This window comes from Arvicola amphibius, chromosome 13 (assembly GCF_903992535.2).
Source record: "Arvicola amphibius chromosome 13, mArvAmp1.2, whole genome shotgun sequence".
In the NCBI taxonomy this organism is placed as follows: Eukaryota; Metazoa; Chordata; class Mammalia; order Rodentia; family Cricetidae; genus Arvicola; species Arvicola amphibius.
This window is the reverse complement of record NC_052059.1, coordinates 25,144,675-25,162,098: the sequence shown is the minus strand read 5'-3', so window position 1 is coordinate 25,162,098 and position 17,424 is coordinate 25,144,675. Positions and strand designations below refer to the sequence as shown.

Below are 17,424 nucleotides of genomic sequence, written 5' to 3'. Positions count from 1 at the left end.
CTGAGGAGGTTGTGTTAGCCAGAGGCCACGAAAGCTGGCGGCCCCAGCTGAGAGATTCTCTGTTCAGTCTGGGCATTAGCCCAATGTGAACAGAGAATCTGTTTTTTTTTCCTCCACTTCCAAAGAGCACATTTCTGTTTGTTCCTGCATGTGCAAGAGTGAACAGGGAACAATAACACTCATTTATACAAAAAATAATAATGCCAATTATTATAACAGCGCTCCCAAATTTCTAAATATCATGGCAATGGCTCTGGGGGATCTGAAGAATCAAGCAGCCTAGGCCCTTCTTAAGAAAACGCAAATCAGTCAGAAGTTACTTAAGATTCCATAACTAAATTCTTTTAAGCTAATTGTAACATAGAATTCTCCAGCTATTCCCCTAATTTATTCATTTGGAAATATATACATTCCCAGGTACCTTACTCATTACTGAGTGTTGAGCTAAGTCCTCTCTACTTCCAACATTTCCTTGATTCCATTTGCATCCTTGTAAGCTCTCTATCTGTCTCCTTAACTCATCTACCAGCAAACAGAGAAACCCCCACCCTTGATTCTGGATAGTTTCTTAAATTATTCCAGACATTCTTCTGCAATGCTTTCTTCTTAGATTTGCGATGTTGGCACCCAGTGCCAAGTTCACATCCTGGCACACAGTTTCTATTAGTAGATGTCTGGGCAGCATCCCAACAAAGCTGAGCAGATCCAGTGTCATTAGTGGGATGAGGGTGTCTCAGTCACCCGCCTTCCTTCCTCTTCAGTTTACTATCAGTTCCACTGAGCTTAGAGAGGCCGAGGACCTGCGCTTGTACTGAAATCTGAGAAGAACACTCTGTCTCATAAAATAAATGAAGTAAAACACAACTTCTTTTCCCCCCAAACAGATGCCCCTTTTCCTTTGCAATCACGAAATAGAAAAAGAACAATTACTTTTAACCTTGATATTAATGTGCAGATTTGCAAGTATAAAGCACTATAGAAAAAAAACATGGACTCATAATCATACGAAATCACCAAAACATCTATTTGCAGCTGTTGTTGCTATACAATGATGCTACCTATGGTCTTGTTAATACATCAATTATTAATATTCTACTTGAAGTGCTTATTAAAAAGATTTGTGTTGTAAAGGTTACTTCAGTCTCTTTACTTCATAACACTTTTTGTATTATGAATAAACTAGGTACTGATTTAGAGATAAGAGCATGCTCATGGTTCTAAAACTACTGAAATAACTTAATTGCCAAATGTGAGTGTCATTTTCTATATCAAAATAATATATGAAAATCTATTTTAGCAGATCTAAGCATTGTAATATCATTTTTTAGTTAAGGAACAGTTCTCTGTGATTTGTGAATTATACTGATTCATTAAGAAACAAGCAATACTCCAATACATTGTCCCAGTGTTTCGCAATTTTTGGAGCAGTCAATTTAATATATCAAGCTACTGTGGAAAGGTTTTACTGTGTTCATCTTGCAGACACCATTGGCTGTAATGCTGAATCATTTTACTCACTGGCATCTCAGTGAAAGCATGTGGGAGAGAGACAGTCTAACGGGTTCCTCAACCACATATTCACCTACCTTAGCTTAGCTGTGTACCCTGGAAATGGACTTGAAATACAGAAGAGAATTTTGAAGAGGAAGGCAGGCCTGAGAAGAGAGGGCATTTTGTTTTTAAACAGCCAAAGCATAAAGAATAGGAATCAAGGTTCAGAGAGGGTAGGAAAAGGGGACCTTAAACTGACCGTCTCCTGCTATTTTGCTTCATTATCCCCATAAACAAAGATTTACCTCTCTGATCCTTTCCATGGAGAAATGCATTACGTAGTGTTTGTGAATTTTCCCAACGCTTAAAACCTCCTAAAAGCAGTGAAGGCTCCTCCTTATGGAAGCTGTGATTTTCCTTTAATAATTTTCCACAGTCGAGCCAGAGAACTAAAAATAAAGATGACATGGGAAGTCGCTGCTGCGTGTGAATCACAAGCTCCATTGTAAAACTGAGTCGTCATGTTCAAGTTTCAGCAAGCACATCCAGGTTCAGAAGCTCACGGCTCTGATTGCATTCCTCCCGCCTGGGCTGCCTGAGATACAGTCTGTGGTATGGTTATCAATAACTGCTAGGAACTCTGCCCATAATCGGGTAGATAGCTGTAAGGTAGCCTCGTGTTGAGAAAGTAAATGTGGTAAGAACCATTACAGGCTGAGGTTTATTGAGACAGCCATGATTACTTTGCAGACTGAGTACTTCTGTGCCCAGCTAGGGCTGCAAGAAGCTATAGAAGTTATCAGGTTTATTTAAACTAAGCATATATCTAGCCCCCTTCGTTTTATTGCTTTTCGTCATGGAGTGGAATATAACTTGGGGGCTTATGATCGAAGGTCTTTCTGTTCCAGCATTTAAGGGATCCCTTCCATTTCTCAAGGTCCCCGAGAGCCTCCAGGAGGCAGTAGTTGTGATGAATAGGGTTTGTGGTGTTTATACCTACAGGTGTTGGTGAGGGAGCATTTGTGTTTTCAATGAAGTGGCTGAAGACGAAGAGACTTGAGTCTGCTAATAAGGACTGAGAAACCAAGGACAATGGCAATGAACATGAACTCTACAGCATGGGCGGGCTCACTGTGAGCCTTGTCAGTTTGGTTGCTCACCTTCCTGGACTTAGGGGGAGCTGGGAGGACCTTGGACTAAGCATAGTGAAGGGAACCCTGATGGCTCTTTGTCTTTGGAGAGGGGTGGAGTGGGGGTATGGGTGGAAGGGAGTGGAGGGAAGGGGGAGGAGAAGGGGAGGAGATGGAAATCTTGAATAAAAAAATGAGAAAAAAAAAAAGACATGTAAAGCTGGATGTTCCCTGGAAAACTTGGTTCATTGTATCTCGAGCCCCTTGTCCTTTGCTCCATGTTGAAGCCGAGGACTTTGCCCTCTGAGTCGCTATCATGAGGCAACTGAACACTCTCTGGCTGGGGAATTAAATGGAGCATTCAGCAGTACAGGAGACAGCATAGAGAGCAGCTCTTTTCTCTTTGTGCAGTTGTATTGGTGCATCCTGAGAAAAAGGCTCACTCTGTAAAGTACAGATCGCTCCTGCTGTGGGGCCTTTCACCTAAGTATGTATATCACTTGCCACTGAAAAGAAATCTTACAATGGAGCCATCCGCAAGCAACAGGGAGAGTGAGTTTGCAAATGTCTGCTTATTGATTCCTTTGGGTCACAGTGTCTTTCTTTTCTGAAGAATTCATTAAGCATAGATATATAAGAAAAAAATATTTTATAAATATAAAACGACGATCTATATTTTGTAATTCTGGCACGATCTTGGGATAATTAGGTATGTGAACTACCAAGTCACCAATAAAATAAGTTCCACACATGGAAGAAAAACAGTTGTATTTTTAATGGGGTTATATTCTCCTTATGTTTTTCTTTTCTCTATGGCATCCTGTCTTTATTGCTGTCATTCTAACATCGATGAGTCAATGATGACATTTTTCTTGACTACATTTGTAAAATGTCAGGTTCCTTGCATTGTGATTTGCATACAGTAAGATTCACCCTTTTAGGAATGGAATTTTGAGCACTGACAAACACACAGTCATAGATTCTGACTAAGATGTCAGTATTATTCTAAATTAAGCTTCTTCCTTCCTGAAATGTCGTCTTGACTCTCGACTTAACTGATGACCACCTCTACCAGTGTACATACGTTTAAAGGGGAAAAAGCACTTTAACTAATGTGATTGTGGAACATTGTTTTTCTTATTGAGATGGGTAGTGGAGGTTGGTGTGTTTGTCTGGGCTGGTTTCTGCGCTGTTGATTTTCTTTTTCTTTCTTTTTTTTTTTTTTTACAACAAAGAGCTATCTTTCTAAAGAACACAGCAACAATTTCTTTGAGAAGCACTTGAGTTTCTCTGTCTCTGGGTTGTAGTGACAGGCCAAAGGACTAACTTTAGTGACAATTCACTAATTTACTTGCTTAAATCTCATTGACCAATCTCTTACTTAACTTTAGCCGATGTTTACAATAGCTCATCTCAGAACTGAACTTTTTGCCATATTTCTAGAGAATTGGGAATCATTCCAAACAAATGATAGAATATGCCTCATCCCAAAGTCTCCCCCATTACTTTTTCCTTAAGGGTTTCTTTGTATTCTAACTCAAAGCAATCATTGATATTATTGTTTTTATGCCCTTAATTTTAGAGGATTGACATAGAAATGCACCCTGCAGTAAGGCCTTTTTCTGTATGTGTGTCGGTGACACTGACATAGTATTACCTCTTGTCCTATCCCAAGTTTTTTCAATACATAGATTTTCATCTGGTTTTCCATACGAATAAATATTAGTTTTACAAAAGTCTTCATCATATTTCACATTTTAGATACATTATGAACCAGGAATAAATATACATGGATGCACATGCACACACACTCACATGTGCACATACAAATGATTTTACTTCCTCCTTCTCACTGTGAGCTGAAAATTTCCAATATCTCAACTAGGAAATGTGTTATATAATGTGATTTTTAAATGGATATAGAAAATAGCCTCCAATTAAAACCAATGACATAGCTCCTGTAAAATTTGAAAGAGAAAGAATAGACATATAAAAATGCTCAATATTAAACAGCAAAATCATATTTTCTGAATTTTTGTTCTAGACACTAATTCTCCAAGAATGCTATGTTCTAAATACACAATAGTTCAAAGTTAAGAAATGTAGACAGAAAGAGCATTTGAAACAGCATAGATTTCTGGTAAAACATAAAGAAAAACTATTCACCAAAAGAATATTAAGAATTGAATTTGCAAAACTATAAATTATTTCTATCAAGTATGTTGAAGTAAATATAAAACTGTTTCTGCATGCTAATAGACTATGATATACAACATATGTTAGTTGTTTTTTGTGTACATTATTTTCTCTCTGTTTTAATTATTTATTGATTAAGTATTGGTACACTCAGAATTTCACAGTCACTTTCTAGATCATGTGGCAATCATCAGGCATTTTTACTTTTTCCATTTGAAAATAGATCTTCAGTTGAAAATATGGAGTGAACATAATTGGGGCAGGCAAGGATCAGGGAACCTCAACAGTGAAAAACTCATTGCTGCAGTGATTTCTTATGTAATGCTAATAACATTTTTAATGTTTATTTTGTGGAATTTCCTTTAATTTTTTCCATTGTTAAGATTCCAGTTTTAAGTCTTAAATATGTGAGATAGTGGCACTATGTGTGAAGAGTATAGTAATATTACTAATCTCTATTACTTGCTAGGCTAAGCATCTCTTCTTAACATCATGGCTGATATAGCATATATAATATTCCAATTTTATAATTCCAATTAAAATAATTAAATGCTCATTGTTTGTAGAACTTTAGCTTTTGGGCAATACCTGATCAAGATGCTGAAATGTCTTTTCATTCACATTTATCATTGTGCCTGTAATATTTTGTGATATAAAAGGATTCATGTAATTATTTCATTATGGTACTACTTACAAATACTAGGAAAAAATCTGCTTTTGTTTTAGTCTTTCAAAAGTATTGGTAAATGGAAAATTTAAGATTTTGTGTATGATGGTGTCTATAATCATTAGACGAAATAAGTCAAAACAAAATGAATATAACAAAATATTACCAAAACATGTTGCTCTCCTATATGTTTTTTGAAACAGGAAATCAGCAATTAGCTCAGGATGTCCTTGAACTCACAATCATCCACTTTTGCTGGGATTGCAAGTATGTGCCAGCATATTTCTTGATAGATTCTGGTTTGTGAAGGAATATTATCATTTGAAAAAATATTAATTAATAAATAGTCAATGTTGTTAAAGATTATTCTTTCCAATCATAGTACAAAAAATACTTTGAAAAAAATAGCTTATTAGCTTATTTTTTCATTAGTAGGTGGACATTTCACAATGCACACACACACACACACACACACACACACACATACACATAACACCTCTGGCCTCACATATTAATTTTTAGAATATTTTATGATAAGGATTTATTAAAAAAAGACTATTTCAAGAGTCTTGATTGTAATATTAGAAAATATTTTGACATGCAGAATCTTCATGATTTAGGCCAGTGGTTAGCAAAATAAGCTATATATATATATATATATATATATATATATATAGTCAGTGTTCTGTAAATGTTCCTATAGTCAAAGAACTTTATATGAAATTAATTTCAACTGATTAGGTAAATTAATTTATTTAAAAATTTAAAAATTATGTTGTCTTCATATTTATTTATAAAGCACCAACAAAAATTATTGAAAGATAATTTCTTTTTTAAATACCAGTGGTAGGAATTGAACCCGGTGCCACAGAGTGACGTGGATGGTGCCTGGACATTGAGCCACAGAGTCACGCATCCAACTCCTGAGAAAAGAAATGTTTGACCTCATTCAGACAGACAAATGATCTGTAAAACACAAGTCAGCAAATTCCGACCCAAACTTGGAATTTAGCCTAATAGAATAGAGAAACTGATGAGGTAGAACAATACTGTATCTTACTGAACGTCAAGCAGCCAATGTCTTGCCTGGACCCTCTGTCCTCTTTGTCAAAAATCCTTAGATTACTGGCTCAGCACACTGCCTTTCTTTGTTTAAACCTTTCCAACCATGTATTTGTTGAGAGGTGGTCTCTTCCTTTTCAGCTGTAAACAAGAGTCATAGGAGCTTTTCTCCCAAGGCGCTGTTGGTTCACTTAATATAATCAAAGTGCTTTTGAAGAGTGCCCGATACATGATAAGTGGTAAGTAAGTGTGAGTTATTTGTTTTTACCAGTGGCTCTCAAACCTTAGAATCTGACCCATAATGCCGTACTGAGACACACTGCAAATACATCTGAACACAAAAACAAATACTCCTAAGATAAAAATTAAGTAAAATGGCACTTACCAATACTACATGCAATAAAGTTCATTATATTTAACTTGTCACCTGTCTTATCCCATGTGGATCTGAAATCTTTTCCAACTCATAGATTCAAACATTCGTTAAATATGGTTGTTCTTGTATTTTAAGACCAAAATTTGTCTTGTGTGGATTCTTACATAGATAGCAAATTATCTTCTAGGTTCCTCCTAATCTCAGAGTGAAATAATGGAATGACCATAAGATTAATTTATTCTAAATTAAATCTGATTAATTTATTCTAACAGCCAATCTGTTTTCTATAAATATGATACAAACATACATTAGGTGATAAGTTCAGTGTCTTTCTGATCAAAAATAAAAATTATTAGTCAATGTTATTTTTTGAAGAATTAGAGTGATTCTGTGTAAATTTATCTTCTTGTGAGTTTTGGTATTTTGTTTGTTTGTTTTTTTGTTGTTGTTTGTTTGTTTGTTTGGACTGGGTTTCTCTTTGTGACAACCCTGCCTGTCTAGAAACTCTCTTAGAAGATCAGCCTGACCTTGAACTTAAAAATTCACCTAGATTGACCTGCAGATTGACCTTTTGCTTCTCATCAGGACCTTGGGAGCTCAATCCGGTGCTCCTATGTGGGGCTCTGTCATTTTCTCCATCCAATGCCAGATGAAGGTTCTATGGTGATATGCAAGATATTCATGAGTATGGCAATAGGATCTGGACATTTCTGGCACCCTCTCCTCAGCTGCCCAAGGAACTAGCTGGGGGCGTCTTCCTGGACACCTGGGAACCCCTCTAAAGAACCCTGATGGCTCTTTGGCTTGGAGAGGGGCGGAGTGGGGGTATGGGTGGAAGGGAGGGGAGGGAAGGGGGAGGAGATGGAAATTTTTAATAAAAAAAAGAGAAAAAAATAAAAAAAGGTAAGAACTAATTACAATGCTACCCTCATCCAACCTAGATTTTTTGACACTTAAACTATATAGGCCAGGTCAACTTATCTGTAACTACAGTCTTATTCTGTGACTACAGAATAGGATACTTATATTTTATAAGCATAGCAATGCCATTTCAAACAAAATTTAGTTCCTGGTTCAAGTGTCTTTCACTATCAGGTTTTCAAGAGTTTACATGAAAATGTACAAATCTTATAATGTTTATGTGATTATATTTGTTTTGCAAGGTGTTAGTGATATCATTAAAGCATTTTGGTGGACATTTCAAAATTATTCATACCATAAAGCTGGTAAATACATTATATATATATATATATATATATATATATATATATATATATGAAAAAACCTTGTTTAATTAGATTACGAATATGTACTTCTAACTATAATTTCTTTTAGGTTTTAGTCAGATTCCATATCATAAAAATAGTGGTCAAAGAGAGAACCTCATGCTTCATATGAGTAGAAAATTATGTCATTCATTACTCATTCAATGTCCATACACTTCTTTAAATATATGTTACTACTGACTTTTTTTCATTTCTATAAAGTCCACATATACATGTTGATGGTTTTGATTTTTCTCTGAGGTATTACACAAAACATCATTTATGCCTGTGCACTCTCCAGGTGTTCAAATACAAGCGTTACTGGCAAGCTTTCCAGTCCCTGTAAATGGACATGCACAGAATAGTTTTGAGACTGCGATGCAACTGAGTTAATTCCAAAAGCATATGCTTGGGCTGAATTAGTCACAACAGCATGCAACTTCATTTGCTGTATATGTATTTGGGAAGCAGCTAGATCTACATTCCATTCTCAAAGAGTGGTGATATTTATTTTCATTCTATGCGTGGTTTCTATGTTCACCCAAAAGATATAGATTTGGACCTTTTTTTTTTTTATTTTCAAGCTTTCACTCTTGGCTGTTTTATCACTTCTTCGGCAGGCTTCATCTAAAAGCACTGCGGTTGTCACCTGCTTGCAAGGCCTTTCCCTGTCTCTTTGTATACGCCACACTCTCCAAGAGCAGCTGCATCACAGCTGTCATTCTGCCTGGTAAAGATGTCTTCGGCTGATAAGTCCCTGCCTGTGGCACACAGAGTGACTTCAAACAACTAATTAGCAGGAACTAGGCCACCTCAGGGTTTGGTGCTGTCCATCAAGGCTGCGACCACTGTTGACACCATCAGCAGATCTGTCAAATGTGGCTCTTCCTGAGAATTCAACCAAGCCCACTCACTCTGCGGTGAAGCAGGAACTGCCAGAATGTGTTGCAAGAAAGGGTGGCCATTCTATACAGACTTAAATAACTGGTAAAATCCTAAACTTGTGGGAAATCTGAATGCTCATTTATTTACATGTGTTTGAAGACTATAAATGAGTCGTCTGAAAAAATTCAAGAATCTCTATTGAATAAGTTCATAAAGCTATAAAATAATTCTTAAACTCTTATTTATCACTGAAATACCTATTGTTGTGTACTCTTAGAAGACACTATTATTGCATATACTACCTATACACTTAGACAAATATGCAACTGTATAGGAAATACATAGTGAATTCAAAGTTATTCAACAGTAATTTTTTCAAAAATCAAATCTGTTTGCAGAACTGTATGTTTACATATGAATACTTATATTCCCAATTACATGTTTAAACATTGTTAAGACAAGTTTACTAAATTCACATTGGAAATCAATAAATTGTCATTCTCTATAACTAAAAGTGTGTTTATATAAGTAATATATATTTAATTATACATGCATTTATATTACATTAACTAAGAATGTGAGATCTGATTTCTAGTTCTGTATTTTGAACCAGACTGTGGCTTTGTAATAGTAGTTGGGAAAGATCTGAACTAAAGAACCAGTGTATTTTCTAAAACAACAACAAAAACAAAAATTTCATCCAAGTTCTTTACTTAAGTAAACTTCTCACTTTTCTGTTATTGCAACTGCACTACTTGAAAATATATACTGGAATCTTCTGACAATATATTCCCTATCTACTATGTTATATTTCTGTGTTTGTTTTATCATGCATCTTAAGCTTCTAAACTTTCAGTGCTGCTTGCAAAGTAACACACACATAGTTGTCTATCACCTTATGCCGTAACATCTAATATATATAAAAAAGTATCTATGACTTAATGCTGTATAATTATAGTTTATTTTATCCAATATCATTTCCAAAATGATCATAATCATTTTGATGGAAAGGAGGAACAAAAAGAACAAAAAAGAATATTTCATGAATCATTGTTAGTTGAAACCACAATTGCAGGAAAGAAAAGAAAGGAGATAAAGGATAATTTGTTCTGCTTGCCCTGAAGAAATAATTCAACATCATCTCTGTGGATAAGAAATATAAGAAGGAAAATCTCTAACTGATACACACACACACACACACAAACACATATCAACACCAGGAAAAAGGCTGTCATATATATATATATATATATATATATATATATATATATATATATATATATGTATATTTTCCTAAAACAATCACTACGTCCAAACAAAAGAAGAAAATACATGTGAGTAGTGTTCCGGAGTTTTACTTTCCTTTTCTTAACATTTGAAAGCAGCGGATGACTAGCATTTTCTTCTATTGCAGTTTCTCTCTTCCAGAATCCAGAGCTGTCCTGCAAGCATCGAATTCTGTTCTGTGCCTTTGGTGGGTGACCTAGGCACAAGGTGCACCCATGGCTTGTTTTAAATAATGGAAGACTATCTTTATTTTGTACATTACTTCTAAAAAGCTTTTAATCTAAACTATATGACATATAGTATTAGTAGTAGTTTAATGTATTTTACTTTTTCTTCCCACATGCTCCTCTTACTCTGTGACACATTCTTTCTCTATTAAATGTTTCTATCATAATATTTTATAAAATTCGTAACTTCTCAAAACTGTTGATAAGTCTTCCTGATTCATGAATTCACCAAACACTATCCTAAAATTTACAGAAAAGGTCAAAAATATTTCTCCTTTCAAAATGTTTTCTCCATTTGCTGTGTAGATTTGCTGCAGTTGCCTACTCTGGGATATCTTCATCAACCATCTGCAACTATAAATTTCACACTTGCAGTAACTGCCACATTTCCAAGGTCTGCCAGCTCAATCTCACACTTATTCACAAGCCCTTCCACAAGTCTCCCAAACTTTTAAAGCCAAGATTTCCATCTGAAGTTGAAATGTGAATTTTATTCCTACGAGGAAAATCTTATCTGAAAATTTCAGATACTGAATATTAAACCATTGTGTGAGGTTTCTTTAGGTCAAGCATCAAAACGGTGACGGGGAACAGCTATTCAGACTGATATGAATGTATGCATGTGTGTGCTGGGTGGTGTTTTGTGGTGTATGAACACCTTAACTATAAGCCCTTTCCCTATCAATCTAATAGCTCTGTTGTCTAGATCTTATGCTGCTGTATCGCTCAAGGGAGTGATGTACAAGAGAAGGGAAATGGCAGCTAAATTTATAGATCAAAGATGTTTAGTCAGGTGATAGGCATAAATGGTATAAAATAATACATGCTTTTCCATTTCTGTGCTCCTATTTTAACCACTACCGTGTTTTGTCTATTCGGTGACAGAAGGTATGGTAGAAAAGGGAAAAAAAAAAGCTTTAACATGACAGTTTCAATTTTGTACCTTATTTGAACTCTAATTTAAGAAAGAATTTCAAGTATGAAGTATTTTCTTTGACATTTGCTTGGAAAACCACTTTTATGCACTTCTAAGGTGGAATCATCACATTCCATTAGAAAGCCTAGGACAGGAGCAATTTTTATGCTATCAGTTTCTCATACTCTGACCTCGGTTAAGCTAACCCATCTCTGTTGTCCTGAGGTTATGACTATGTAATCAGTTATCTGTAGGAATTTGTAATATTTTTGCCCCATGACAGTAAAACAGTCTATGGATGTTTTTGTTTCTATTGCTTGTACTTAAGCATTGCCTTATCAGACTTAACTTTCTTTGATTTTGAGCATACATATGGCCATGAATGTGTTTTACTCAATTTGACTAGTCAACATCATTGTCACAGTTTCCATATTTATAAAGAGAAAGTAATCATCACACCTAGTGAACGGAGTTGCAGTCAGCATGAAAAAAATTCAATATTTCAACAAAAATGAAAAAATCCTTTTTCTAATGTACATGAAAGGAAGATTTATATTCAAAAATTGCAAATAAGCATTTATCAGAGTTTAATTGACTGCATTTTTAAGCCAGCAGTGCATGCAATTATAACATGTTTTATATTCAGTGATAGATTAGAAGAATTAATGTAATGAATACAAAATACTTAGAGCTGTGTCTAGGACCAAAATATCTCAATAGCTGATATTAGCATTTCTCTATAAGTAAGCAATAATTATCTCTAGGTAAGCAGCAATAGGCTAAGGATGATAATTTCATGATGTTTAAATCCTGAAAGTCCTACCAGTCTTGCTTTTACTGCATATCAAATGTAGTGATATAAAGGTAATAACTTAATTCAGATAAACTGACATTAATTACTCAGAATATGACATTAGCAAGGTAGACCTATAGAGTTAAATATCTACCTATAAAAATAGAATATTTTTAGTTTATTAATGCAAATAAAAACATGAATTCATAAAAATTAATAATTAAAATGTACATATATTTACTAGATTTTATGTATACTTCATATAAAATTGCATTCTAGAAGATTATGTTGTAGGTTATAATCAATTTTATTTATTTGCTCATCCTAATAAGTGATAAACATTTGATAAATTACTTTCAGAAACTGATTTTTAAAATTAAACACTTTATTAATTGATACATGAGTAATGAGTATTTATAATAAACATCTATCCTTCAGCAATCTTACTTGAGCTCTCAGTATAGAATACACTTTGCTCCATGCTTCAGTTTATAAAAAAGTAGCAGACCTCAAACGTTTGTTGGTAACAAAATAAGCATTTAAGGAATTAGATGTAATATATTTTTATTTAATCTTTATTAATTCTTTGAGAATTTTGTGCAATGTATTTTTTAAAATATTTATTTGTTATGTACACAATATTCTGTCTGTGTGTATGTCTGCACGTCAGAAGAGGGCACGAGACCTCATCTCAGATGGTTGTGAGCCACCATGTGGTTGCTGGGAATTGAACTCAGGACCTTTGGAAGAGCAGGCAATGCTCTTAACCACTGAGCCATCTCTCCAGCCCCAGTCATGCCTCCCCTTAAACTAAGACCATGTACACACATTCTTTTACATACCCAAATCCATGTGTTTTAATTTTTAAGTCCATGTAGTCTAATTTGTATCACCCAAATAAAGGAATCTAAGTTTATGATGGACACATAGAAATAATGAAAGAATTTAAATAGAAATGGATAGAAACAGCATATGATGCAGCAAATAATCTTTGAAAGCATAAGTTGCTTATTTCTTCTAAGTTTTATAACATAAAACCTATTTAATGAACGTAAAACTGACTGTGTTAGGAATTATTTACATTGTAATAACATAAAAATAATAGTCAAATGAATATATGTGGGATAAAATTTTCTTTAAATTATTTATATCTATATCTCCTAATATAGCAAAGTTCCTTTACCAGTGTTACATTTATTGAACTAATAATACAAATCAGTATCATAACTATATATTTTTCCTTATTTGACTAAAAGCTATCTTTTATCATCTATCATCTATCATCTATCTATCTATCATCTATCTATCTATCTATCTATCTATCTATCTATCTATCATCTATCTATCATCATCTATCTATCTATCTATCTATCCATCTTATGAAGTGTGAGTCTCTAAAATATATGAGTGTAAAATTATTTTTATCTCATAAAATCTCTGAAGAGATAAGAATATTTTAAAACAAAAATTTCTATAAACTACATCCATCAAAAATATTATGAGATTTATTAGTTTGTCATTAAAAAACACAGACATTAAATATTTTAGGATGCAATTTTCAAATATTTGAAATACACTTGGATTTTATTTATTTTATACTGTTTTGAATATGCCAGCTTTTTATTTATTTAAATCTTTATAATGAAAATTTTCCTCACAATAATGAATATTTTGCTATTAATGTTAGTACATATGTAGGTATTATATTTTCCTGGTTCTTAAAAAAACATAGTGATTATGGAAACCAAAGAGATAATCAGATGTGATTGCCCTTGAACGTGTCAAGTGAATTAACCTGAGAGAAATTCACATATATATGCAATACTGAAAATTTGTACTTTTATTGAAATAAATGGAAAATATGTAAAAAGAGAATTGAACACTAATATAACATAAAAAAATTTCCTTTAGTATTTTGTAACCTCAAGTAATCTTTTTCAAAAACCTTTATTCCTGTTATAAATTTTTGTTGATATCAAGCCTTTCAAAATGATATAATCTTTTACAAGATAATGACAGAACTGTTGCAAAAACAAAACGAAACAAAAAAGAGTGTTTAATAACTGTTAATATTCTTTCATAATTTGAGGATTTGGATTAAAAATCTATTCACGACAAATTTGATAATAAATACAATATAAACATAGTATTCATGAAGTCAATGGTTTCAGAAAGTAAGTGATATAAAAACATGCTTCAAATTATATACCAAATAAAACATAGTATCTATCAATATGGATTTTTATCTATTACATAAAAATGTGAGAATACATAATAGTATTAAAATTTATATACTGATTATTTATTTATGTGATTATAATAATCAAAGAAATAAGACCCTGTACTTGGGAGGGACCTGGGATGGTAAGGAAATAGCTTGGGTAAAGATATGCAGTAATTATGTAATTATATTTTAGTTAAATTATTATCATAGTAAGAAAATTGTTTAAAATTGTTAATACTATAAATAATGTGTTTTTATGAACACACACACAAACATACATACACACAAAGACAAACACAATTCTAAGTCCGGCAACACAATAGCATAGGCATCATGAGCTAGATCACTTAACATTGCATAAAAGGAAAGTAGACAGAATTTTCACATTTTACTGAGAATAAAATTATCATTTAAAAAGCAACAGCTTTTAAAAAGTATTATGTTTAATCATACAGGTTAATTAATCAAATTTGGAGAAATACAACTCTAAAGGTAAAGAGTTAATACATTTTTCCCAACATAACTAGTGTATCTAAACCAAGAATGTCTTTTATATCTTTATGTGAAAATTATAAGTTTTGATGCATTATTATGCATATACCTTATCTCAATTAATAAAAATGAATCAACCAATATCATGTAACTCCTAAAGAAGGTAATTCATTATTTTTTCCAAAAATAGCTAAAACTTTTTCTATTATGAACGTGTTAAATTTACCATGACACTATTTTCAGAGAAAATATGATCCATGGACATATTTTTCTAATACTGTTTACTTTCAGTTACATTAAAGCACTAGTATAAAAATCTGGCCATAAAAAGAAAACAGACACACAAAAACATCTGTAATAGTCAATGCTGTATATTTAAAACTCAGAGAAAATGGCAATGTCTCAGTACTAAACTAGCTCTATGAACATATTCATACCTCGGAATGACTTTCTTCATTCTGTCGAATGTGGAAATCAGTAGAGCTTGGGCATTGCTGATGTGTGACAGGGATAGTGTCACTTTTGTTGTGTGAGTTACACTGAAAGAGATTACCAAATAATTGTGACAAACTACATGTAAAGTGTCTATTGAGAGACAAGGCTGTTTGCTGTCAGGCTAAAGATATAATGAACTCTGACCTAACCAGGGTCCACATTCACAGTTAGCATGCATTGGTATCTACCGTGGCAAAGCAATAAAATGTGCCAAAATATTTTGTACAGAAAATGGAAGGTGTAATGTTACAAATATTAGTTGACTTTTTCTATTCAAGAAAAAACTATTTTTAATAAAATCACCTATATAATACTCTTAGAATTTGAAAAGTTTATAGAATGTCAGGTATTATTTTAGGGGTGAAACTTTATAACTGTATTAATATGGCTGCTTCACAGATTCCTCTCAGGAGCCCTTCATTAAAAACAAAACGTTATTAATTTCATGTTCTTTCCTTTGTTCCTCTATAGTCTTTGTTCCTCTATTGTCCCTATAGGACAGGGATGCTTGTAAATATTTCAGTTTTCGCAGTTTAGCCATTTGTTAAGCGTAGCATTTTAATTACTAAAATTTTTAATGTAATAAATGATAGCATTGTATCACCACAAAAGTGTCATCACATACTCATTTCCCATTGAGCATATTACAGTTTCACTCTCAGATCAAAATTTTGTTTTCTTTAAAAATATTTTGATGATGAATATTGCCTTTTCAGATAATATTCATCTCATTTGTTTTAGTTTTTATGTGACATCTAAGAAAACTTTTTAATATAATTCCTTACAAGCCTTTAGTATGGAAAAACATATGTCATGATATATATACAGACAGATACACATATATACAGACATATATATATACATACACACACACACACATATATATATATACATGTACATACATAAGTGGTTTGATTTCAGCTTTGTTTACGCCTCAACTACTATAATAACTATACATGGATAATTCAAGCAAATAGTGATTGGCATTTTTAACCTCTATTGAGAACCCAACTAACTTTTATGATTAGTACCTAAAATACCACCTGGCTAATATCAATTCATTGAAGGTATTTAAAATCATCTGAACATCTTTATCCTTAACTGATTCTTAACTGGGATGTTTTCTTTGATATTTCTTTTCAGTAGCTTCCTGTGTTTTCTAAAACAATAAAAATAAAACATGTCTTTAAACATTACTTTTAACTGTGATGATCCTACACATTTTAATCAGCTTCTGTACCTAGTCTTTCTGCATATCTATTCTTGCTAATTAATCTCCTTTAACAACAGCTCATGTATTATGTACCCCCCCCCCCCCGCAAGAAACATTTCCTAAATCCCTATGCCTCATTAGTTGTTCTTACCTTGGCCATATATTAGATACATCTGGAGAACATTTAAAAACCACTAATAACAGAGATTTACTTCATACCAATTAATTAAGAACTTGTGTAATTATTGATAAATGCTTTGGTGATTGTAGATTGCAGCAGAGTTCGGAATTCCTGAGTTAGTTGAACTTTTATGACACTATGCTGAACTATGTCTTTCCCCCATTTTGTTCTTTTTGTCTGTCCACTTGGTGTGGAGGAAGTCAGTTACTATGTGCATATATATATGTATATATATATATATATATATATGTGTGTGTGTGTGTGTGTGTGTGTGTGTGTGTGTGTGTGTGTGTGTGTGTGTGTATACACTATCTCAAGACTTAGAGGTCCGTAAAGGTATGAATGTGATAACTGATAAACTCATTGTGGCACTTAAACTGTATAAAGTAGTCATTAACCATTGTGACTTGTAAAGATACCTAACAAAGTATGCATAAATTGCTGTGGAAAAAGATGAGAAATTTTCTACTTTGGATTTCTATTGATATTTTAAAACATTAACCCAAAGCAATATGAATGGGAAT

At 33.1% G+C, this 17,424-nt stretch overlaps 1 protein-coding gene across 4 annotated transcripts in view; it reads right to left on the bottom strand.

The window, feature by feature from the left end:
* The window catches only part of Pcdh9 (protocadherin 9), an 842,435-nt gene that overhangs the window by 523,893 nt on the left and 301,118 nt on the right, over nt 1-17,424 (bottom strand). For 2 of the 4 annotated variants that reach the window (XM_038310379.1, XM_038310381.1), the window contains exon 2: nt 15,449-15,550. The exons of the other annotated variants lie outside the window; for them this stretch is intronic. In XM_038310379.1, coding sequence (XP_038166307.1) covers nt 15,449-15,550 — 102 coding nt within the window. The remainder of the gene's footprint in view (nt 1-15,448; nt 15,551-17,424) is intronic. 4 annotated transcript variants of the gene reach the window in all.